The sequence below is a fragment of the Calliphora vicina genome, chromosome 1 (genome assembly GCF_958450345.1).
Source record: "Calliphora vicina chromosome 1, idCalVici1.1, whole genome shotgun sequence".
In the NCBI taxonomy this organism is placed as follows: domain Eukaryota; kingdom Metazoa; phylum Arthropoda; class Insecta; order Diptera; family Calliphoridae; genus Calliphora; species Calliphora vicina.
The window spans coordinates 132,144,075-132,171,329 of record NC_088780.1 but is presented as its reverse complement, the minus strand read 5'-3'; the positions used below and the strand labels follow the sequence as shown (position 1 = coordinate 132,171,329).

General features: G+C 29.9%; 1 protein-coding gene across 1 annotated transcript in view; it reads right to left on the bottom strand.

Annotated features, from left to right (window-relative positions):
- Window positions 1–27,255, bottom strand: part of foxo (forkhead box, sub-group O) — a 161,074-nt gene that overhangs the window by 19,497 nt on the left and 114,322 nt on the right. The window contains exons 5-10 of the mRNA XM_065515848.1: window positions 15,784–16,079; window positions 9,982–10,218; window positions 9,502–9,676; window positions 9,188–9,419; window positions 8,775–8,896; window positions 3,644–4,611 (exon numbers count right to left, since the gene is read on the bottom strand). Coding sequence (XP_065371920.1) covers window positions 4,216–4,611; window positions 8,775–8,896; window positions 9,188–9,419; window positions 9,502–9,676; window positions 9,982–10,218; window positions 15,784–16,079 — 1,458 coding nt within the window. The 3' untranslated portion in view covers window positions 3,644–4,215. The remainder of the gene's footprint in view (window positions 1–3,643; window positions 4,612–8,774; window positions 8,897–9,187; window positions 9,420–9,501; window positions 9,677–9,981; window positions 10,219–15,783; window positions 16,080–27,255) is intronic.

Below are 27,255 nucleotides of genomic sequence, written 5' to 3'. Positions count from 1 at the left end.
ATTGTTACCAGTTGTTTAATAATATTATAGTCACAGTAACAATTTACATGGTGGTAGTAACCATAATATGGTTAATTTACGATTCACATCATTGTATCAACCATATATATGGTAACAGTAAACAAGTATATGTTTGTGACAACCATTCATATGATGAAGGACTTACCATATTATGTTGATCTCGGCTTATGGATATCATAATCTGAGAACAACATATTATGATAGAATTATTCATCATATAAATGGTTGTCACAAATATATACTTGTTTACTGTTACCATATTTATGGTTGATACAATCATGTGAATCGTAAATTAACCATATTATGGCTACCACAATCATGTAAATAGTTACTGTGACTATAATATTGTTAAAAAACTTGTAACACTATGTAAATGGTTACAGTAACCATGGACAACTATATTTTATCTCTGAGTGTAGAAACATCATAGAATTGCATAAGAAGGTATGACTTTATGCTTATAAATACTAGAAATTAGGAGCCAAATTAATTCATAGATTTTCAGCGACTTCGGCTAGCTATTAATGCATTATGCTGAAGCAAATAATAGTAATGGTTAATATGCTTATCTCAGTTATGAAAATAACCAATTCTCTTCAAGTATCTATTAATTTATCATACTTATTTCACAGAATTACCATTAAATTTGAAGTTTCTTTAAAAAATAAAATAAAAATAAAGAAAACAGAAATCAAAACATTTTATTATTATTAAGGACAGAAACTCCTCCGCCAGAAAGGACACCCTAGCAACCTATTAAAGTAATTGTACACGTGTAATTGCCCGCAAGATTTTCTTCTTTGTATATACATATATTTAGGGCAATTACAAGTTTTTTTTTTTTATTAGTCGTATTATTATTTTTTATTACACATAATTGATATAAACTCGTACTTTTACAGCAGCCAGTAGTGAGTGATTTTATTATACTTCTTATTTGTCCATCTATTTATGCCACATTGAGAGACGTTCTTTTTTTTACAAACTTATCTCTATTTCAATTGAATTTGAAGTACAGAAAATACATATTTTATAAAAAAAAAAAATCTTAAATTTTTCTTTCGTTTTTCATCAAGTGGAAGAATGAAGAAATAGCAACATAATAATTTCCAAAGCGTTGAAATTAGAACGTCATGTATTCCCATAATGATGACAAAGAGGGTTGCAGGGTGGTGGTGTGATTTCTACAAAGGACTTAAATATTAAAAGCTGTTGGTGGTATATTTGCTTCAGTGATATTTTGTTTTACTTTTATAAGTACGAGTATTTCCTTTTTAATGCTGTTGTATACAAACATGAGGTTTTTCATTATTGTCATTAGAATTGTGTAAAGCAAGTTTATAAGAAGTCAGTCAGTTAGTGATTTTTTTTTGTGTTTTTAGAACATTAGAGGAGATTTAATGTTATGAATTAGAAACAAGCGGAAATAAACATTAGAGCAGGCATGAAGAAGAGGCGTAGTAGGTTTGTAGTATTTGGGGGTAGCTAAATAATCCATATTTACCATATCAATGTACACAAAAACAAGTAAGAAAGTATGATCGGTCAAGCCCTACACTAAGTAAAAGAGCAAAAACATTTTTCTTTTAAAAATTTCAATAATTTATATTTTTGAGTGATTTTCGGAAGTGGGCCTTATATGGGGGCTATGACCAATTATGGACCGATCACCATAAAATTAGGTCGTGTAATTTATGTCTATATTAAAGTTAACTATGTTGAATTTTGTGAGTAAACCAACATTTTTAAGCGATTTATGCAGGTTAAAGTGATTTTCGGAAGCGGGTCTATATGGGAGCTATGACTAATTATGGACCGATCGTAACAAAAGTTGGTGACATGAATTTTGTGTATATAAAACTTATTTGGAGAGGAATTTGTGGAGATACATATATAAATTAAACCTTTATGACCGATAAAGTCCAATTTCGGGAGGACATTTGTATGGGGGCTAGGTGTAATAATGGACCGATTTCAGCCAGTTTTAATAGGCTTGGTCCTTGAGCCGAAAAAATAATGTGTACCAAATTTGATCGAAATATCTTCAAAATTGCGACCTGTACTCTGCGCACAAGGTTTACATGGACAGCCAGCCGACCAGACGGACGGACGGACATCGTTTAATCAACTCAGAAAGTGATTCAAAGTCGATCGGTATACTTTAAGGTGGGTGTTAGACTAATATTTTTGGGCGTTACAAACATCTGCACAAACGCATAATACCCTCCCCACTATGGTGGTGTAGGGTATAAAAAAAGTTGGAAAAAAAAGTACCAAAAAAATAAAAAGTTCAAATCCATTTGAATTTTTTTTAGAAGGACTACAATTTAATTTCTGGAATATGGGATATAAAAACTACCAAAACTGGGGTGTCGCCTGTTTTATACCCTTAATTCTTTGCGGTTTAGTGGTCACTTTACTTTAAAACTAGAGACAAGCTATTAGGCAGTCTCTTTGTAATCTATGTAGGGTCAATAAAATAACTGCACAGATAAAACAAATTTATTGTGATAATAAAACTTGTAGCCAATCGAATGATTTTTTCGGTTCGAGCAAAAGAAATACGATTGAAATATCCGAATTTTTGTCACACCTACTTAAAGAAATTCGGTCATTAAGATTAAAAGCTTCGATTAGCTAGAAATTAAATGATCACAATCAAAACAGTTTTTTCTATTTGTGTTTTGCGAATTTGTTACTAACAACTTTTAGTGCTCATAACACCTAAAAAACTGAACCGATTTGAAACCGATTTTGCCAAAAAACTAATGAATATTGTCAAATAATGAGCTTTAATATTCCTGCTAAATAGTTATTTTTCGTAAGAAAATATTATAAGACAAATAAATTTTTCATAAAATAACCCAATAAGCACCAAAGCCCAAAAAATCAAGTACTTGAAGATTTTGTTTGAATTTGACTTGAATGCAAATGCAATTATGTTTTAAACTTGAAAAATATTTGATTTATTAAATATTTTTCAAACAAAAAACATATGGCTTGGAGATTGCTATTGAAATAAAGTGTAATACAATAGTAATTCAATTGCTTGACTATAATTCAAGGCTTGAATTACACTTGCTATCGACTTGAATTCCAGTAAATAAATTTTATGTTTTCTTAAAAAATGTAACCGTTATGTATTTTCAATTTCTGTTTTAATACGCTAACGTTTATTTGGTAAGCGAAATTTTGGCCATGTTGAGTCCTCCCCTTATGACACGCTTCTGTACTTCCACCAACTTAAACATAATTTAACAAATTGAGTGGGTGGTAGTTGGTATGGGAGTTTATTTGAAAAAATTATACTTAAATAAAAACGAATTCAAGTAGTTTAACATGTCTATCCAAGAAAAAAATGCTTAAGAATAGATTTAATTTATTCATCTTGTAATTTTTATCCATCCAAAAGAAAGGAAAAAAAACAGCAAAGAAAGAAAAAAAAGAAAATCATTCATATTCATAATTCATTTGAAGGAAAATTGTATTATTAACATAATTTATGCATAAATGTCAGTTTAAATTCAATGAAACTAAAGCTCAGCCATGTAATGTTTACTTACACGTTTAGAAAATCTTAAATTTTAAATTTAAAAATATCGAAATTTTTATTTTCACTTACTTTGTTTTGTTTATAAATTTTTCAACGTTGCAAACAGTTAAAAGTTGTTTTGAGTTTTGTTGGTTGTTGGTGGTTTTATTATTTACACTATTGTCCTTAAAGTAACCGTTACTATTTTTTTGAAAATTTGTTGTGAAATTAAATTAATAGTTGATGATTGTAGGTTGGTTGGTTGTTTGTTGTAGTAGTAGTTTTGGATGTCCTTCTAAGGTTTGGCAAAATATGTTGGTATTTTTTAGTATGATACAATTTCCTTTTTTGTTTTTCTTTATGTTTTTTTTTTTCAAAATAATATAAAATTTAATTTAATTATATTTTATATTATTTGTTTGCTGTTTAGGTCCAGTTGTCTGTCTGTCTGTTGTTGTCAGTTAAATGTTGTTGCATGTATATGTGAAATGTTGTCCTGAAATCCTTGTTGCAGGATTAAAACATTCTTTTGTTATGTATAGGTTTTTATAGATTTTCAAACTTTTCATTTCTCTCATAATGTTTGCCTTCAAGCTGTGTCTAAGTGTGTTTGTTTTCCGTCGATGTTTCTATTGTAGGGAATAGTAGTCGACCCGATGATATCAATGGACCCAAGAGGGCGGTGTCACCACACTTTGTTGCGAATATTGTACTCTGGCATTGAGGTTGGCTGTGTTTGCTTGTGTTGGCAATTCTATGCCAGTTGTCATTGTTGTTGTATTGTTATTGTTGTTAAGCATTGATGGCAATTGTTGTTGTTGTTGATGATGTTGTTGTTGTTGTTGCTGCTGCTGTTGCTGTTGTTGCTGCTGTAATTGTGCCTGCAATTGATTAAGTTGTTGCTGTGTGCTTAAAACTGATGCAGCCGTAGTTGTTGTACTTCCACCAACCATTAGTCCTGTATTACAACCACTGTTACTCCCTGTACTACTGCTCACAGCTGTCAACGGGATGTTAATGTCTAACAGACCATCAATATTTATTTCTTGCTGCATTAGCTGTAGGATAGAAAGAAGAGTTGATTTAAATTGATATTTGACTGTTAGTAAGAAAGAACAATGGCTGTTGACATCTTTCAATTTCTATACATTTGGTAAAAATGCAACAAGTTGTGAATATCTGCCTTACGACTTAGATTTCTGCCAATGTCTCATCGCACGTTGGGTTCAAATGTTATCAAAGTGGCGATTAATTGAAATTTAGAAATAAAATTTTTATAATAAATTTTGGTTAGGGTAAAAGTTAGATAGAATTCTGCATCACTAGCTGTAAAAATCAATCAACTAGGTTGTATACTTTCTTAGCAAATTATTGCTGTTTTTTAAAAAAAATTGAAAAACCGGAAATTTTTACAATTCAAGCGATTATTGTTAAATATATTAAAAGTAAATCTTTTATAATGGAACCTTCAACATCAGGTATTAAAGTATTTTTTTTTTTTTTTTAAATTTTGTGTAAATATTTTTAATAATTTTTTTAATAAAGGTCCAAAATAGTGATAATTTCCGCATTTAAGGGGCCACAACTATTAAGTTAGTAAAAGTTGGAATTAGTTTTATGGATTTAGAAAAGTATATTTAAAAAAAAAGTCAGCCAATGCCCGGCTCTTTTTTTATTTTCATTTCTGTGTAAAAACTCTGGTTGTCATTTATTGAACAAGACCAGTAAATGATAACAACGATGAAGATAATGATAATGATGATGAAGATAATAATAATTGGGATATTTATGGTGAATTTGAGAATGCAGCATAATACAAATATTTTAATATATTTTTTTATTAAAAAGGTAAAACGAAACCAAAGATTCCACAAAAAATTTTACATTTTTTGAATTTAGTCAAAGCAAAAGCTGGACACAAATTTATACTAATAGGAATACATACTACATATTAACTTATTCTTTAAATTTATTTTGATTTCAAAGTTACAGCGAAAATTATGTTTTTTACGAAAAACAAAAAACGCCTAACAGGTTAAAACAAAATTTCTTTTATTTTTTTAAAGCTGTGTTTTTATGTATTTTGATTATTCATAACAAAAATTTATAATATTCTCTTTTGTGACTTTTTTTGAAAAAAATTTTATATTTACTAAATTTTGTGAAAAATAAAAATTAGACTTTGAATTAAATTTATACTAAATATTGGGGATTTCATTTCAAGTGAACAAACTTTTGAAATCGATGTCTTCCGATCGTGTATTTGCACCAAGGTTAGTTCTGTTGCTTAGTAATTCAGACACTATTTTTCAACAAGATCGGTGGAGAACTCTCTGAGTTAGAGGGGATCAAAATTTGACATTTTGGCCAAGCAGATGTTTCTTCTTATCCATGTAACTTATTACCTATTGTTCATAGAAAAATGTGTCCCAAATAGTTTAGATAGCTATTTCTTCAATGTTTCGAAAAAAAATAATAATTTTTTCTAAAATGTTATGTTTTTAAGTATTTATGATTATTCATTACTAAAAAATTATAATATTCTCCTGTGTGACTTGTTTGAAAAAATTTGTACATTTATACAATTTTGTGTAAAACAACATTTCTAAAATGCTGTGTTTTTATGGATTTAAAATTTTGTGTAAAACAAAAATTGGATATTATAGTCAGAATTGTGCTAAAGCTAGGGGGATAAGCTAGTTGCTATGCGCATTTCACTGATTGCTTAGGCCAGATCATCAGGAAACCTTTTCCCAAAAGGCTTTAGAAAACTAAAGCTATTATAAAAATCAAACTATAGAGTGAATTACAGACACTCAAGCTTTATTTGTAAAAATATCTTAAAAATATTTTTATAAAATTTTGATGGTAAATTTTTCTTAACACTTGAAATTATAAAGTATCATTATTATTTTGGCTATAAAGTAACTATGTGGCCATTTATAGAGCTGTAAAGTCAAAGGTTTTTTCTTGGCATTTTTATATTATAAAAATGTGATTTTTTTACTTCTGAATCGAAGTATCCTGTGGTTTTTTTTTTGCAAATTAGCACATGTTTTTATAAAATAGTTAGCATTCCATGTAGTTATTAAGTAGTTTTTGCGTGTTATTTTTATATAAAAGTGAAGTGATTAGGAACTAGTTTTAAATCTATAGAAACTAAATTAAAAAAAAGTTTGAAAGCCAGAACAAATTAAATGGGGCTATTAGAGGTTAAGTGTAAATTACATCTTGAGTAAGTACTATAAATTTCAGCTGCTATTATCTGCCATTCCAATAACCAGAACGATTTCAGTGCCTTCATATTTTACAAATTTTTTTGGTCAATTTCAAAAATTATGTAAGTTTGAGAGTTATTTACGTCTATGCTGAATTGGCCAAACCATGTATTTGTATGTTGAAATTTTTTCAATGGATTATTTATGTTATTTTTAATTATAAACCTAATTTAAGCCATGTACAAAAATTACATACTTTTTTCGATGCTTTTATAACGTCAATGTTTATTTGGCCAACTTCTGTATGCAATTTCTAATATTTTTTGCGACGGATCTAGTGTGGTTTTCTTAAATTTACACCAAATTTAAAATTTTACATGAATAATCTAACTTTTCCGATAATTTCAAAACGTCCATGATTGTTTTCCGAAATTTGTACGACCATTTTTTCAATCACTTATGCTATTCTTCATTTTTGGACTAAATTTTAGGCATTTACATGAATAACCTAATTTTTTCGATGCTTTTAAAACGTCCATGATTGTTTGGCCAAACCGAAATTTGAATGACGAATTTTTTTTCGATTACATATTTTATTCTTTATTTTTGGACTAAATTTCAGCCACTTACATGCAATTTTTTTGATACTTTTAGAACGTCCATGCTTTTTTGGCCAAACCCTGTATTTGAAAATCGAAATATTTATCGATCGATCGGTTATGTTAATCTTAATATAAATACAAAATTTCAAACATTTTTATGAAGAAATAAAGAAGTTATGTATTTTTGGCCGGAATTGACCACCGTGTGGTCCAAAGTAACAGCATAAATTGTGAACTAAGGTCTTTTTTTCCATTAAACAATAATGCGCTAACGGGTTAAAACTTTTTTTTTTTTCTAAAAAAAATTATTTTATGTGCTTACGGCTTCTATTAATTAATCGTCACTTTGGGTACCATCGAACCCACTGTGCATCATTATGAAATTTCCCGTGAGTTCTTAGTATATATTTTTAATGGTACCTAATTTTAGCAGATTTCCTCCCTCCTGTCCTCTAAATTGAAAACAATTTAAAACTATGGCGTCATCTATCGGACAAAAAGAAATACTGCTCAAAATCATTAGAAATGTGTACATAAATTTTTGTTTATGTAAAGTTTTGTTTAAGAATTTATCGATTACGAACAAACACCAGCTTTGTCCACAAATTATTCAATCAGACGAGAGTATTTGTTAATAGGAATTTATCATTCATTCAACATCACAATTATAAGCTAAAAATTTAGGCATTAAGAAGTAATATTCTCATTTATTTTCACATTTTCTAAGCAATTAGATTCTAAAATCGATTTTCGAACAATCTGTTTTTCCCTGAAAAAAAGTCAAAAGGTTGACTATAAGAAGATCAAAGAATGTCGACTATATACAGTGGTGGCCAGGTAATTAAGACAAAAATTGGTTGCTAAATTCCATGTAATTGTCAATTATTTTTTCAAATATTTCCACAAATATGTATGCATGAGGACTGTTTTAACACACAAGTGTGTTTTATTCGACTGTATCAATTCATACATATTCACCACGAGCTCATAAGATTTTTCTACAACTTGACCAAATTTTTTTTTTTTTAAATAATCATATTTTCTCACATTTATATCATTATATTTTTATTATTATAAAATATTCGGACCAAATTTCGTATTTTTAGTTCCATTAGTTTCGGTCATATCATGTTATTAACAGCGGATGTTCGCTGAGGTGGGTCAACGTATTTCCACATATCTTTGTCCAAATATGTTTTACCGATTTTTCCAAACATTTTTGAGAAACTAGAAACATTAATAATAAATTGCATATCCTTAGAGGTCCTTTTATTTTGGCTCTAACGCACTTAAAATTCAGTTGATGAAAAAAATTCAAGTATTTGTCTTAAATTGGTGGCCACCACTGTATGTACTAGAAATTTATTTTGAGTTCACTTTATTTATTTATAAATATCTTACCTCTTCAATATTGCACTCTAAACCACCTTGAAAATTTTCAATATTAAATTCGTCAATTGGTGCTTGCTCATTGTTTAATGCACCCAAATATTGTCCTATTAAAGTTGATGCGCAATTATTATCTGAAAATAAAGAAAAACAGCAATTAATATTGTAATAATATGCAACATTTCAACAGATTTTACTATGAGATGATGAGATGAAATGTGGCAGGAATTGCTGATGATAAACCAGCCGAAAGAAAGATAAAAACAATGACAACAAAATTAAAAATTCAACAAAAATAACAACAGGTTAAAATCAAAACACTACACATCCTTAGACTATAAAGGAGTTGACAGAGAAAACTAAGGTAAAGTCGATGAGTGTAAAGATAATTGTTGTCTACATTAATTTTTCTATATCATATTTACCTTCTAAATTTGAGCTAAGTTGTTGTGTCTGTTGTTGTTGTTGCTGTTGCTGCAACTGTTGCTGCTGCTGTTGTTGCTGTTGTACCATTAAGACATTAGAACCACTATTGTCTGACGTTACCCCTGACTGAGCATCTATGACAACATTTGTGTAGGTATTTAAGGAATCCGATGATGGTTCACTATTTTGATAGGCGGGTGACATGGTTGTTACTGAATTTGGAGAGAGACCCTAAAACAAAATTAAATAAATTAAATATTTCTTTACTTTTGTAACTAGTTGAGAATTCAAATGTCAAGTAATTGGCACTTACCTCACGTGTTGAATGCAAACAGGTGCAGGTTAATGAACGATGCAACATACACTGCTGAGTTGGTAAATTGCTGTAGCCCTGTGAGATGTGTCCATTAAGCGAGTAGGTTTGTTGTTGTGTATTGGTAGGATATGGTGGTGGTGGTTGAGTGGGCATGCCCGAGCCTGCACTAAATCTGTGCCAACCGTATGATCGTTTGGTTTCAAAGAGATTAAAAAAACAACAAACAAAACTAGACTTTATTTATCTGAGCTACAGTTAAGAGTAGTATTTGTTTAACAAAATAAGGAACTATTACATTTTCATTTCAACTACAAACATTTATTTAACATGCCACTAAAAGAAGAGAGCTACATGCTTTTGAATTTGATATTTGAAATTAAAAAGTATGAAATTTAAATGTTTTTTTGAATTAAAATAAAATCATAAATTAATTAAAATATTAAACAAGGAAACATAAAATATAAAATTAAAACTGACCCTTGTTGCTGTTGCTGTTGTTGCTGCTGTTGCAGTAGGTCCTTTTGTAGTGTCAATTCTTCGGCCATTGAACCAGCCAATTTATCCATGGTAGCAGCTGGTGCTGAATTTTGATAATCAGACGCAAAGCCCCATTCAAATTCTAAACCAACAACAGTTTGTCTTGGACTTAAACGTCCACAGGAACTAGCATTCGATGAAGCACGTTGACGAAAGTCCGGCGATATGGGAAAACCACTACGATTATGTTTAGGTGATTTTTAAATGAAAATGTTCATTTTTGTTAAAAAAAAATAAAATAAAAGAAAATGTAAATAAAATAAATTTTTTTTATTTTAAACTAAAACAAACAATTTAATTTTAAAGAAAATAATTTTTTTAACTTTTAATAAACTAAAATTATGTATTTTATTAGTTGCTGCTAGTGGTAACTTTTTTATAATTATTATTATCATGCCAAATATTTTTTGTAACGAATTTTTAAAGCTAAACTACATAGAATTTGAAGCAAATAGTAATTATTGGAAAATTTTGGAAATAAAATTAAAATATTTCTATTATGGAGCGAAAGTTCACTGGATTCACAGACAAAGAAAAGGAAAATTGTTTTGGTCTGTTCAGTAATCTTAAATAAGGTAAGGAAGGTCACACATGGCAAATATTTACTCAAAACAGCGTAACTACTTGTTTTTGCCACAAATTTGTTTGACGTTGATTATTCTTACAAGTATTTTGTTAGATCAAACAGCGTCAAATAAAACTGATTTTTTTTTTAATCATCCAAAGTAAAATAAGTTTTTGATCCACAGTTAAGAAATTTTGATTTTAGTCGCTTCTCATTTCTTATTTTGATATAAAAGTTTATAAAAATGTATACCAATGTATAAAGGAAATTTAGTTCTTAACAAAACATAGTTCTAACTATTTAAATCGGATAAAAATTGTAAAAGTTATTCAACTTTTCATTAACACCTTTTTAGTATTTTCTAACCCAGCGCATATGAATAAAAAAAAACAAACAAAAAAATATTCAGCCTTATCATGTAAGGCGTAGTCGTTTTACGACAACGACAGTTTCGTACTGGATTAATGAAACAGGTTGAATAATTTCTTTAATCTAGTACGAAACTGTCGTTGTCGTAAAACGACTACGCCTTACATGATAAGGCTGATTAGTACAATTTTTAATTTACCAGGTAAATTTTTTCGAACTTTTTTGGACAAAATTTAATAACATTTGCAAATATAAACCGATTTTAACAAGGAATGTCTCATTTTTGTCTACATAAAATTGTCTGTAAAACACTGTGCAAAAAGAAATGGGCTTTCATATAAAAATGTGTTATTTTGTAGCAGAGTTAAATCTTAAATCTTTATGTCTCTCGGCGGGAGCTAGGTTTTAATTTTAGACCCATACTTTCTTTTGGAAATTTTCTTAGAATTTTGTGTAGATTACAATTTTGCTCTACGCCTGTCACGTTTTTTCTCATCCGTACTCATTCTGAAAAACTCCCAAATGAAAAGAGTCACAATGAAATTTTCTTGACGGTTATTTAATTTTTTGGGAGTTATTTCATCTAAAGCTCAGCTCAAAGGTTTTCTCCTCTCGGATGTATCAAAAAGCGGCTTAGCTTAGTAACGACTTCTTGCATTTCGCAAAGATTTTCTCATCTGTGGAACTTCCGAATTGTTGTTTCAGCAAAATTCATTGGCATTTCTATTCTGTTTTGCAACAATTTATTAGATGGGGATCAACTTTTGTAAACACAGATATATCAGAAGAAATCGATAGATTTTACAGTTCCAACAACAGAAATATAATTAATTAATATCGAGAACATTTAATCAACCAAATTATTATCAATATATGGTATACAGAGTGCCCTCAATGTCGAATGAATATCGACTAAAGCGCTCAATAACTCAAACTTTTGCTGAAATGAACTCTGTTCTAGATTTTTTGTGGATGTATGTGATTCTTCTTGGACCAACAATTCTAGTAATGTCGATGCAGCCGTATGTAGACCAACTATATTCAACTTTTGGTATTGAAGCCCTATTCTGATGTTTCGAATTTAATAGTATTGGTTATATTTGTATACACTTCACCATGACACTGTGGTTCCAAATCAAAATCTAGGTGGACAAAATTATTTGGCGATCTATTTATATAGAATTGGTATCGCCGATTCCAAAAAGTATTTCGGCGGGTGCTGGCGGCTACAATTTTTTTACAAAGACATTCCCCAGAAGTTTCTTTAAATGATGTATATAGTCATTGGACGGGCTTCGGCGGTCTTTCTTTTGGCAAGCTATATAACATTCTTAGAAAAAACAAATAAGAGAGCTATATATATAAGAGAGGTATATATATATATACCCTTCACCAAATTATTATTTAAAATAAAAATTTTAAATATTTTTAGGTAAACAAAATTTAAATTTTTTTCCAGTTGTTTTTTCGAAATTGTTTTTTAAATTTTTTTAAAATTTTTTTTAAATTTTAAAATTTTTATTTAAATTTTGGTGAAAAAAAAAATTCGAGTTAAAAAATATTTTTTCGATTTTGACCCATTGTAGGTCCAACTTACTATGGTCTTATATACGTCGTTGCATAGGTCTTTGAAATATCTATCATAAGATATCCATATTGTCTATATTAATGATTTAGTAATCCAGATATGAGTCAAAAATAGGTCAAAAATCGAGGTTGTCCTGGTTTTTTCCTTATATCTCAGCCATTTGTGGACCGATTTTCTCGATTTTAAATAGCAACCGAGCCGGAATTTCGGAGATATTGATGTATCATTCATGTATGTAAGTTATTTGGGGGCTTCAGAAAGTTGATGTCAACACACAGACGGACATGGCTATATCGACTCCGCTATCTATAACGATTCAGAATATATATACTTTGTGGGGTCGCAAATGAAAAATGTAGAAATTACAAACGGAATGACAAACTTATATATACCCTTGCCACTCATGCCACTCAAGCCTATATCAATGTTTATCTATGTTTTGAAGTATCAATTTCTATATGGTAAAACCATTGAGATATATCTAATTTAGTAAAGCAGTAAAATATTAAAAAAAATTAATGAAAATATGATTCAAAATTTGTTGAACTTCTGGCGCTTCTATCGAGAAAACGAAATTAAATTAAAACAAGTAAGAGTGCTATATTCGGCTGTGCCGAATCTTATATACCCTTCACCAAATTATACTTCAAAATTTTAAATATTTTTAGGTAAACAAAATTTAATTTTTTTCCAGTTGTTTTTTGAATTTTTTGAAAAAAAAAATTTTTCGATTGTTATTTTAAATTTAATTATTTTTTTTTTTAAATTTAAAATTTTTTTTTTTTTAAATTTAAAATTTTTTTTTTTTAAATTTTAAAATTTTTTTTTTGTTTTTTCAATTTTTTTTTTTTAAAAAAAAAAAATTCGGGTTCAAAATTTTTTTCCCGATTTTGACCCATTGTTGGTCCAACTTACTTACTATGGTCTTATATACGTCGTTGCAAATGTCTTTGAAATATCTATCATTAGATATCCATATTGTCTATATTAATGTCTTAGTAATCCAGATATAGGTAAAAAATAGGTCAAAAATAGAGGTTGTCTTGGTTTTTTCCTCATATCTCAGCCATTTGTGGACCGATTTTGCTGATTTTAAATAGCAAAATTCTCGAAAGCATGTCTGACCGAATTATTGAAGATTTGGATCCCGAAGATATCTGGGGTCTTCAGAAAACTGATTTCAACAGACAGACAGACAGACAGACGGACAGACAGACAGACAGACAGACAGACAGACAGACAGACAGACAGACAGACGGACATGGCTTAATCGACTCCGCTATCTATAAGGATCCAGAATATATATACTTTATAGGGTCGGAAATGAAAAATGTAGAAATTACAAACGGAATGACAAACTTATATATACCCTTCTCACGAAGCTGAAGGGTATAAAAAAACCATTTGTATTGGAGGAGAGCAGATTGTCAGCTTCCGCAAAAACTTAGTTTTTCCAAATTCTGAAGATACCGATTTTCATAATTTTGTCCAACTAGATTTTGATTTGGAACCACAGTGCATGGGTGGCAAGGGTATATATAAATTTTTTATTCATCTTGTAGTTTTTACATTTTTCATTTGAAACCCCACAAAGTATATATGTTCTGGATCGTTATAGATAGTGGGGTCGATATAGCCATGTCCAACTGAATGTTGAAATCAACTTTCCGTAGCTCCCATACGTGATTCATACATCAATATGTCCACTATAGACCCGGTTCGGTTGCTATTTAAAATCGGGAAAATAGGCCCATAAATGGCTGAGATATAAGGAAAAAAACAGGACAACCTCGATTTGTTTACCTATTTTTGATCTATATCTAAAGATTACTAAGTCATTAATATAGACAATATGGATATTTAGTGATAGATATTTCAAAGACCTTTGCAACGGCGTATATAAAAGGCCATAGAAAGTCAGACCTACAATTGGTCAATTCCTGTAAATTTAGTTTTTAACCCCAATTTATTTTTCACCAAAAAAAAATTTTTCTTATAAAATTTTTTTCACTAATAAATTTGAAAAACCAAAAATTTCTAAAAAATTTAAAAAAAAAATAAAAAAAATTGTGTCTTAAAATTTTTTTAGCTAATAAATTTCAAAAACAAAAAATTTAAAAAAAAACTAAAAATTTTTTTTTAAATTTTTTTTTTCATAAAAATATTTAAAGTATAATTTGGTGAAGGGTATATAAGATTCGGCACAGACGAATATAGCTCACTTTCTTGGTTTAAAAGACCGGAAAGACTTTATATGGAAATTTTTGAAGCTCTCACTGACATTATCTTACCATTTAGACATATAAAGATAAAGGAAGCTGTTTAAAAGCAATAATTGTGGGACGATCATTATTTTTCCTATAATTAAAGAAATTTAAAAAAATGGACAACTCAATAAACTAGATCATTGAAAACTTGTCAGTTGGTGGCTTAGTCCCCAGAAGCCAACATTAAGATCCTCAAAAGTTAGTTCGTGTAATAGAAAACTTCAAAATAACACATAATTTGACGATCACTAAAAAAAGTTCTTGTAGATTGGTCGTTACAAAAATGTGGCAGTTTTAAGAACGCGTCAGGCAAAGACTAATGGATCTATGTAAGTATATGAGTACAAAACTAAACAAAAGTAAACCTTATAGTTCATTATCGAAAAAAAAACTCAATGTTATATGAAAATAATATTGAAAGGTCGTGGTGATGGCATAATTTAACGATCACAAAAAAATATCTAACATAACATTACTTCAAGCTGTTATCAATATTTAGATAATGTTGGCGCAATAGTTTCTAAATTCTTTTCTCAGCTAATTTGCATATTTAAAGTTAATCTTTTAATTTGTTTAAAAAAATAATAAACTTATAAATATATTAAAATGCACTTTGTTTAGAAATAAGAAAAAAATTAAATTTTGTTTAAAAGCAATCAAAATTTTCAGCTAATTTATCAAGCAAGTGAAAACATTTTAAGATTTTTTTTTTAAATCTACTACTAAGCTACAGTTTGCAACTACTTTTTATATAATTTTTGTCAATAATCATTAAAACTAAGGTGATTATTTATTAGCAGAAATAAGAAAGTTTTTAAAAAAATAATTTTTTTGAAAACTAATATGTAAATCAAAGCAAACTACTACTAAAAAATTTATAATTTAATTAAAAAATAAGTTATATTAACATTATGTTCGTTAGAGCTATAACTACTTTAGCATTAAATAGTTACCTATGCAACGGACTTTCAGGAAAATGATCCAAACCCTCACTTATACTACTGCTGGGCGAGGGTGTATTATCATTGAGACCGGTGGTAACACCAGCTTGACGCAAAGCTTCGACACGCTTTTTGGCACGCCCCCGACGTTTCTCATAACGTGACGTTTCCATTGAGGCAGCACGTCTACGCACTGATTTACCCTGCTTGGCGTCAGGATTCAACATCCACCAGGATGATTTGCCAGTGCCCTCATTTTGAACACGCATAAAACGATTATGTAAAGAGAGATTATGTCTAATTGAGTTCTGTAAAGATAGAAAAGAAAATAATTCAAATTATTACAAAATTTAAGTTTTCCTTTTGGATTTTATTAGTTTAATAATATTACTTTTAGCTAGTTGACTAGACTCACACTTGTCTGTTTTAAAATTTATGTTTAAATTGCGAAATCGATATTGATAAAATCAAACACAAATCACTTGTCGCGTTTACAATTATTATGCTTGACAATGCCAATTCTTTTTACTCTACAACATGATTTCATTTTTGCAAAATTTGCACAACCCAATCCAAAAAATAAAAATTCAACCCCATAACAATATTTGTGTGTGTGTTTCCCCATTTCTCTGCTTATAAGATCAATGTTGATGTAACGATTTGTAAGCAGTGGCAGTGGCATGAATAGAATTCAATAAAGTGTGTATGTACCACGAAATAAAAGACAAAGAACTCATATAATAACTTATAGTTAGTTATGAAAAATCCAAGATATAGAACACAAGACTTCCTTTATGAAATTATACTCATACTCAACTTAAATGCCATTCAATTGTCTGACGACAGTTTTATAGTCGTTTCTTTACTGATGGTTACATATTCGTAAGAGAAAATGGAAAAACTCTATATAGGAAAAACCATACTAATTGGATGTTGGCTTTGTTGGCTTTAAACAACCTAAGACGCTACATCAGCAGCCTTCATTTAACGTTTGTATATCTTTAAAATACATCTTTCTACAGCTCACTCAACTCACTGCCGGCAAATACCAATAACACAGCCGTACAAAACCATCATCACTTAAACTGTCAATTCATATTTTATAACACGCAGTCATAAATATGTTGCAAAAGCAAAATTTTTATTCCACCATGCCAGTTGATATTCACTCATTCTCCTAACAGACGGACGGGATGGATAGATGGAAAATCTATAAAAAAGAAAACTGTAACAGTCATAAAAATAAACGGATACAGAAGGTTTGGTATGTGTGAGTGATGATATGTGTGTATGTGTTTGAAAACCACCTTACATTAGCGCTTTTTTCCACATAGCCTTTTCATACGGGGTTACTGACAAAATTATAAAATATTCTTCAACCTAAAAGCAGTTCAATGATGGAAATGTAAGTCCATAGTAGGACTAGAAAGTGTAGAAAAATTAAGATTAAGTTAGTCCAAATTAAGCACTGAAACAATTTAGAAATGATGGCAAAAAAACCTTGGAACTAATTCCTAGCTTTCAAAAACACAATTTTCCAACCTACAAATTGTTTGATGAATAAGGTCACAATTCCAAATTTAAAACAATAGACAGTGGAGGAACTAAACAAATTGGAAATTAATCTTTAAATTCTAAACGAGCTTGCAAATGGACTAAAGAAAGTATCAGGGTACCTGCTGTCTTCAAAGACAGATATTTTTGAAGTAGATTCATGGTATCATAATGGCACTTACACTTGTATTCCTGAAAAAAAATACTTCTTCTTTAAATGCACAACGAAACGTTTGCATTGCAGCCTCTAGGTCTTAGAGATTTCATGTTGCTGATGCTAAATAAAAATTTTAAATTTCATAAACCAACAAAATGTATCTGCTTCTGGCCTAGATTATACCAGACCTGAAGATATGTATATCTCTTTCTTGGGTGGTGTAAGAACAAAAATATGAGTATTCTAACACTAAAGGCAATATCTCAGGTTAAATGAACTCAGGTAAATGAAAATATTGGACTATTGTTAAAAGCTACCTCAATAAAAGTGTTTAATGATATCAAAAACAATTTAAAACCACGAGGATCTTTAATCGATGGGATTCCGAGAAAAGCTACAAACGTTTGGAGTTTCAATATAAATAATTTTCTTGAAATATTATGATTGTTTACGATCTCTAGATAACCTAGATCACGTACAATTTCTGAGTGATTATAAATAGAGAATTTATATAAATAAACTAGCTGTCCCGGCAAATGTTGTTCTGCTATAGCCCATACAAAGTTTGAAGACTCCCACTATAATAGTACTCCAGATATGCAATAAAATATTTTTACTTTGTATGGGAGTTGCCAAGCCCATTGTTCCTATATGGGTTAATTGTGAATCTAAACCATCCAGGGACCCACTCAAACACACACAACAAATTTCATCGAAATCGGCCCAGCCGTTAAGGAGGAGTTCAGTTACTAACACACGTACAGAAGAATTGTATCAAGAAAACTAGTATCGCTTTTTCGAATTAATAAAAAACTTATTCACCCTAACTATGAAAGAAATTTAATTTTTGTTAAAGTCGACTTTATTTTAAAATAGAACTTTTGTTTTTATTTGAAAAAAGTTTCAAAACATTCAAATAAATGAAAATATTTTTCAATGAATGTAAATAAAAATAAATAAATTTCAAAAAATTAAAAAAAGTTAGGGCCTTAACTATGAAAGAAATTTTAAAGTTAATTTTTGTTAAAGTCGACTTTATTTTAAAATAGAACTTTTGTTTTTATTTGGTACGAAATTTAAAATAATAGTCAACTTTATGGACTTAAAATCGACTTTAAGGCTTTTGTAGTTAGGCTGATTAATTTCTAAAATAAAAGTTTATCATAATTTGTATTGGTAATATGACTTAAAAATATGTAATTTTGAAGGGATCCATTACGATCTGTCATATATTCTCACTTAGTTATTGAACATTATAGTGTAAAACTTTGTTTTTTATTGCTTCGAAAATATCAAATTTCGTGCCAACAAAGCTTCATATGCTGGAAGTTTGGCTTTACTTCTTTAATTTGCCGCTGAAGCACACCAATTGCTGTAAGGTGGTGAATGTTTTCTATCGATTTCAACGTGCAAGAGAAGGTTTGTTCTGTTCAGAAGTGGTGATATTGACACGGAAGATTATGCCAACCAAAAAAGTTTAAAGACCAAGAATTGGAGGAATTACTCCATGAAGATTGTTGTTAAACTCAACAAAAGCTTGTAAAATCATTGGGAGCTACTCAAGCAGCAATTTCAAAGAGTTTGCGAGCAGCAGGTACCATACGAATTAAAGACGAGAGACCTTGAAAGACGATTTTGCATGCCCGAAATGATCATTACTAGCGATGAAAAAACGATAACCCAATACGTATGATAATCGACACCAAAGACAAATATCCATGGCGCTAAGGTATTCTCTGTATTTGGTGGGATACAAGAACGCAAATTGGATACCATACGAATTAAAGACGAGAGACCTTGAAAGACGATTTTACATGCCCGAAATGATCATTACTAGCGATGAAAAAACGATAACCCAATACGTATGATAATCGACACCAAAGACAAATATCCATGGCGCTAAGGTATTCTCTGTATTTGGTGGGATACAAGCACGCAAATTGGATACCATACGAATTAAAGACGAGAGACCTTGAAAGACGATTTTGCATGCCCGAAATGATCATTACTAGCGATGAAAAAACGATAGATAACCCAATGCGTAAGATAATCGACACCAAAGTAAAATATCCATGGAGCTAAGGTATTCTCTGTATTTGCTGGGATACAAGCAGGCAAATTGGATACCATACGAATTGAAGCCGAGAGACCTTGAAAGACAATTTTGCATGCCTGAAATGATGCTATTATCATTACTGGATCCATTACGATAACCCAATGCGTAACCCAAAGCCAAATATCCATGGCACTAAGGTAATCTCAGACCATACCATCGTAGGGAGCCTGTACCGAATGCAACTGATTCGTTCGAAGCGAGCAGTGGCCTTAAAACGCCCAGGATATGCGGTCAGATATGAAACCGTAATTTTCCATAATGACTACGCTCGGCCACTTGTTGCAATATCTGTTAAAAAATATTTAAAATTAAGTGATTGGGACATTTTGCCTTACCCGCTTTATAGTACAGACCGTGCCCCGTCCGACTATTATTTGTTTCGATCGATGCGAAATGCTCTCTCTGGGATACGCTTCACTATGGAAGAGAGTATCCGATATTGGCTTGATTGGTCTCAAAAGATAGGAGGTTCTTTTGGCTCGGAATCCATATGTTGTCAGAATGATGGGAAAAGGTCATAGCTAACAATGGCCCGCATTTTTAAGTCATACACCCATTAATAAAAATGTATAATATTGTTTTAATTGCAAGAATTTGTAGAAAGTGGGATCAGTTAATAGAGTTTCCAAAAAACCAAAAATTTCAAAACCGCGGTTTTGGTTTTGAGCTTGTTCAATAAATATTATGATATAGAAACCAAACATATTTAATAATTTTCAATTTTACCATCCAAATCTATGAGCATTTTTAAAATTGCATTATATTATAATAAAAAGCTTGTTTTGTAGATTTATATTTTTTTGGAAATTTTCTGCAGAAATTAGTTCAAAAATAATAAAACCTATGAATAATTGTCGTTTTTCGTTTAGGTTTTATGCCATGAAAAACTGAGGTTTCGGTTACAACCTAACAAGAAACTCTACAGTAATAAATCAGAATAGTCTTTTCAATGATGACCTTAGAAAATAGGTGACCTGGTTTCTAATTTGAGAAAATCTAGCTAGTGTATTGAAAATTTCTCAATTCTTTGAGGTCTGTTGCAAATACGTTACTTAGTACCGCCGTACCCATATTAAAAGTAAAAATTGCAAATAAAATACACAAAACTAGAAACAGATACAAACGTGTGGAAAACCCGATGAACAGTCAATTTCAACAAAAGTTTTCTTTACCATAAAATGTTCGTTACGTATTTCCTAAAAACCTTACAACGCTGATGACGTTCTTTTTTTTTTTTTTGTTCTTACTATATCTGCTAGTGATTACGCCTTATTGGCGCCATTTATCAACGTGTGTTTTAACCCCACAACTACCAACTACTTCTCCTAGTCCTATATAAAAATATAAAAAAAATAGAAGAAAAAAGGATGCTGTAGTTATTTTGTGCATATGAAGTGAGGGTGTTGTTGCTTCCTTCGAAAAAAAAACGAATAAAATCATAACTTTACTTTTAGTTGCTTTAAGCGGGTAAGGGAGAAGAACATTTTAGTTAAAAAGAGTTGGACTTTGAAAAAAAAAATAAACTTTTTCTTTGGCGTCACTTTTGCGAGACACAGACATCACTTAGTACTTTTGTTACATTATCCTGTAAACCTTTACTTTAGTCTTTTACTTTTGGCTGTTTCTATTTCGTTTAGTTTTTTTTTTTTTTGGGTCTCTAAAGGTTATTAAAGGATGTTATGAGCATATTTATTTAAATATAAAAGTAGTTTTTAGTCGGAGGATTTTTTTGTGGGTGAATAATAAGTAAAATTTAAATAAAATAAAATCAATAAATAGTTTTATTAGGTCTATAAATGTATAAGGTTATGCTTTAAAACATATGTATGTACGTACACATGTAGTTTTTTTATGACTTTAAATAGAATTTTGGAGATTTTGGAGATTTAGTGCCAATGATTATTTTGTTATATTTACTGACACCTAATTAAATACTGATTTCAAATGTTCAAATTCTAGTTTAATTATAATATACTCAAGATAGACTTTTAATAAATGTTAATTGAGTTAGGTTTTTTTCTAATGTTGCCCACAACTGTAAATTTATTGTCATAAGGACTAGTAAAATAAAACACCCACCTCAAAGTATACCAATCTGCTCAGGATGTCTTTCTGAGTTGACGAAGCGATGTCCGTCCATCCATGTAAACCTTGTAATCAAACTACAGGTCGCAGGTTTAAAGATAATTCGACAAAATTTGGCACAAACCTTTATATTGCCCCAAGGACAAAGGCTATTGAATTTGGTTAGAATCAGCCCATTATTTATTGTAGCCCCCATACAATTGGCCTATTTGAAAATAGTTAAGCTCTCATAAATATCTTAATTATAAACATATTCAAACCAAATTTAGCACAATTAAGTTTTATGTAAGCCGAGCTCTAACGATCAAATTTCGTGACGATCGGTTAACAATATTCCATAGCTCCCATATAAGCCACATTCTCGAAAATGTCATTAATATACATAAATATCTGAAATATGTCAGTATCCAAACAAAATTCAACACAAATATGTTTCATATATTCGCAATTCATCCCACCAAATTTTGTGACGATTGGTCCATAAGGCCCACTACCGAAAATGTGTGTATTCAAATAAGATTCAACACAAATAAGTTTCATATCAAAAGAAAACTCTTTATAATCATATACCCGGTGTAGGGTATCATAAGGTCCCACCATACCATTTTACTTGTTTATTAAAAAGTCTTCGTCGTTGCTTTTCACAACGGATTTTGTTATATTTTTTTCGAATGAAATATTAAAATAAAATATAAAAAATCAAATAATTCAAATTTAAAATATTTTTTAACACTTAAGTAGTTAAGCTAGAAGGATGAAATTTTGGTATGTGGTATTCAATATTTGGATCTTTAACTCAATATTTTTTTTAAGAAAAAATTATTGGAAATCTAAAAGGATATTCAAGGATAAAAATTTGAGAGGACATTATGACATCTTTTGATCCTTACAGGATAAAATGAAAATAATACGAAATATTTTACAACTCTTCTTGATCATTTGACACCAAATTCGATATAGTAGGATGATCAGAAGTATTTTAAAACATTTTTTTAAAAATGTACTCCTCTGAAAATTTTCCTTTTAAAAGCAAACAGGATTACGAAATGAAAAACTGAAAACGCAGTTTTTCTCCATTTAATTTATTGTTTATTTTTTTTTTATTTATTATTAATAGAGTTAGGTTTTTTAATAATGTTGCCCAAAACTGTAAATTTATTGTCATTAGGACTAGTAAAATAAAATTTGAATTTAGATGGTAACTTTTAAACTTCAACAAGAAGGAAGACTACAAAATAAGGCTCTTTTCTGCATCTTTTTCCCGCTGGGTTGTTCTCGAACAGTTAGTCCAAGTGCAAATGAAGCTGGTCTTGGTTGCTTTCGCCCCGAGTGAAAAAACTTATTATTTCTAAACAAACTGTACTGCTTATATACAATTTTCCAATGGAACATTTCAACTGATCGATATAGAAATAGAATAATGTTCTCTTTTCACATGAATCCAATTACCATTTAAAACGCTGTGATAAAAAAACATGTGTGAGACGGCCGAAGGGAAAGAGATTCGGCTCCAAGTATACAAATAAGACAGTGAAGTTTGGCGGCGTCAATATTATGGGTTGGGTTTGGTTTTCAGAGCAAAGTATGGCTCCAATTCATATTATAAAATACACTATGCATCCAAGGCGCATCGCAATTCTTGTTTTATGGGTCATTCCAAGAAACCATAGCTCAAAAATTAATTTCGAGTCCCCCGAAAAAGGTATTCAAAATATTCAAGAATCTAGTTAAAATAAATGCGGAGTTTTATTTATGAGTACCGCCGAAATTTACGAATATTTGACTTTGATAATGAATGCGAGGGCTCCAAATTCATTTTTGTTCTATGGTTTCTTCGGCAAAGTATCTTGGAATGATCCATAGAACAAGAATTGCGATGCGCCTTTTTTTCATTAAATACCCTTCAATAGACAGCAGGTAAATATTAAATACAAATTTTCTACGTTGTAATTTCTTTTTTAAATTAACCTATAATGCTCATAGACAGGCTTTCGGTTAAACAATATGTGTGTAATTAATTTAAAATAGACACGTTCGTTTATTTAATTACTTAATTGATAGAATACAGACCTTAAATTTGTTGTATAAACAAAAAAAATATATAGTAGAAACTACAATTCCACATAGCCATTAAATGCTAAAAGTAAACGCAAACATTTTGCTCAATATTTGTTCTCATCATCATCATCATCACGATCGCATTGAACAGATACCGATACCGAATTCACAAATACGCTTCAAAAACAAACGGTAGTAGAATTTTTTGTTTAAATGTTTCTTTGTTTGTTAGATGCTATATTAGGCAATGTGCAAATTAGTTGTCAGCACCTACAAAATTGTTTAAGGCACAAAAGAAAAATGTATGCCAAAGTTCCACTCATTCAGAAGTTCAAAAAAAAAAAAAAAATAATAATAAAATGTAAGGGGAATGTACTTTAGAAGTATTTAAATACACGTGCTAATACAATGTAGCACATTTAGAGAGAGATCTTCAGCTATATACGATAAATTAGTGGTCTGATCTTATGAATCTACCACTCAGCCAAAACAATTTCACAGTTAGCGCCAGCCAAATCATCCTAAGCGATGATATACATTTTCAGCTTGATGGCTTTGTTAATAGTAAAAATTGGTGAATGTTGTCAGAGTTCTGAGATAACACACATGTAATTTTGATTTTGTGTTGGAAGCATCATTAGATCGAATTTGAGGCTGGCCATAAAGTGACTGTTACTGGTGCTCGATATAGCATCATGATAATAGAGTTCTTTCTGTCGAAATTCTATGGTATGACAAAATGTGGTTTCTACAAGACAGTGCCACATGTCATACAGCCCGCCAAACAATTCCATTACAGAATGAGACATTTCCTGGTCGTGTACTCTCTCGTTTAGTTGATCAGAATTGTCACCCTATATCATTTTAGATATCTAGATATATTTTTGTCGGGTTATTTGAAGTCAAAGGACCAACAAACCCGCAACCACCCCTGCATTAAAAGAGGAAATTTGACGCTGCATCAACGATATATTTATGCAAAATGTCCAAGAAAAGATTGAGTGTTAAGCATATTTGATTGTGCCTTCTGTTTATTTAAAATATTACATTTGGGAAAACCTTTATATCGTGGGGTTACAGCGATATTTTTCGATGTCCAAAACAACTGAATTTTCTATCCTTGAACTAAGCTGACTTTTTGATAACTACTTCTGTAAGAATTTAGGCTAAAGTATTTACTTAAGTCAATATCAATATATTATGTTGTTCTTAGATTACGATATCCATAGGCCGAGATCATTCATCATAATAATGTTTGTTACAAACATATACTTGTTTGTAATCATATACATGATTGATACAATCATGTTAATCGTAAATTAATCATATTATGGTTACCACAATCATAAGTTTAAGAACACACCTAATTAATAAATTCTAAGCCGATAGCCATTGTTGCTAGTTAAGATTTGTTGTAATTTTAATTATAATAAATATGAAAATAAATAAATAATAAAAACAAATATTTGCAAATTAAAGACATCACATGTATAAGTTACTTTTTTATGGTTGCACCAACAATAATATGGTTGGATTTGTCTTAAGCCATCAATAAAACACTTGATTACACCACCTGAATCATTATTGAAGAGATATCTCACCTTAATTTAGAAAATTTAGAAATCTAAAACTACAAATCTGTTTTTTTTTTCCTCTCAACAATTTCGTGGTTAAACAAACCAATTTTATATACTTGTTGCTGCAAGAAACAAAAGCTAATTTAGCTTTTGGCAAATATACAAAGAAAATACCATTAAATTCATACATTACGAGTAGTAAGTAATTTGATCAAATGTCATGACATCTGTACTCGCATAAATATACTGGTATATATGTATGTAAAGTATAAATAACCAATATCCTATGAATACGTATGTACTTTCATATTTAATATTTAATAAGACAGTGGAAAAGATATAAAAAAATTTTGCAGCATGAATTTTGGCCGTAGGGTCACTCAGCGACAGACAATACAGACACTCTACATATGATTATTATTTACATGACGAGTGTAAAGTTCCCTGCGATAATGCATACATGACTCTTCATGTATCATTTTACATATTCTAGGAATTGTGTATTAATATTTATTAAAATTTATAAATAAATTTATGTTTGAACAAAAATAAAAAAAATGTATGACTCATTTAATAATCGTGGCCTGGAAAGCGTTTCTTTTTTTTTTTGTAATTTATTAATGAAAATTTGTTTGCTATGAGTGTGAGTAAAGCGAGTTTCTTATGTAATTTATAAAATATGAATTTCATATTAATTTATCATCTGCTCATTTAGGTTAAAGGCAGGCATAATTTTTGAAATAAAGAATGTAAGATAAAATAAAACACATGTGAATGGGGAGGCTTTGAATGGAAGTTAGCACAAATAAAGAAATATTTGAATCATGCTTATATCCATTTTGAAGCGATTGATTCCTTTCATATTATATTTTGAAATTAGAACCATTCCCTATCGCCTTGATACCCATCACTGGACTAGTTCTGTGTCAGAACCCTTCCCTCTAGGAAAGTTTATATATAATTTTTTATTATTATGAGGGCAGCTTCCAATTAAATGAATTGAACTTCAAAAATATATACATTCATACATACAGCCTTGACATTATTACTTTAGCAATAGATAATAGTATTTCATTCATTTTTACTAAAATTTAAAAGGAAAAAACATGACAAACGTAGCCATGTAAATCATAAATTTTATCCAAGAATAAAACAGATAACCATAGTTATTAGAACATATACTCAAATACAAACTCGTGCATTTGAGTGAAGCAATTTAACGTACATTTGTAAATCGTAAAGAAAACTGTTTTACTGGAAATATGACCTAATTTGGGCCAAATAAATATAAACGAAAGACACAAATTATAAGAATTACTAACAATTTATGGATGATTTCTTTATAACATGTTGTACGTATTTACAGTGACACTGACAGTTATAATTTATAAGTTTTCATATGAAATGAGAGCAACGCTTTCGCCAAAAAAAATAAAATAGAAGAACTATACATGAATGAATATTCATTGAAGTAAGTATTTTATAATAAAATGTATTAATAGTAGACATTTACACATAAATTGTATAGAAAGTTTTTTTTTTCTAAAACCCTCCAATTGCTATAAATATTAATAAATTTGCTTTGTTTAGGTTAAGGGCGGGGGTTGTTTGTTGCTACAATTTCCTTTGCTTTGTTTAAAATAATTCCGAGATTTATTTTCTAAACTTAAGCTTAGAATATAAAATATGGGGGAGGATATGAATTGCAGAATGAAATTGGACAATTTTTAAATTGAAGTTTGTATATTTCAATTTCATCTGATGAGATAAAAGAGACCGACCATATGATATCCTTCAATAGTGTAGCCAATTTAGCAACTTAGTGGCTAAATTTAGCCATTTTTAATCTAAATCAAAAATTATAAATTTTTCGCTATCGCTTAGAAATATTTGCTATTGAAAGTGAGTAAAATTAGTTAAAAAAAACGAATTGTCTG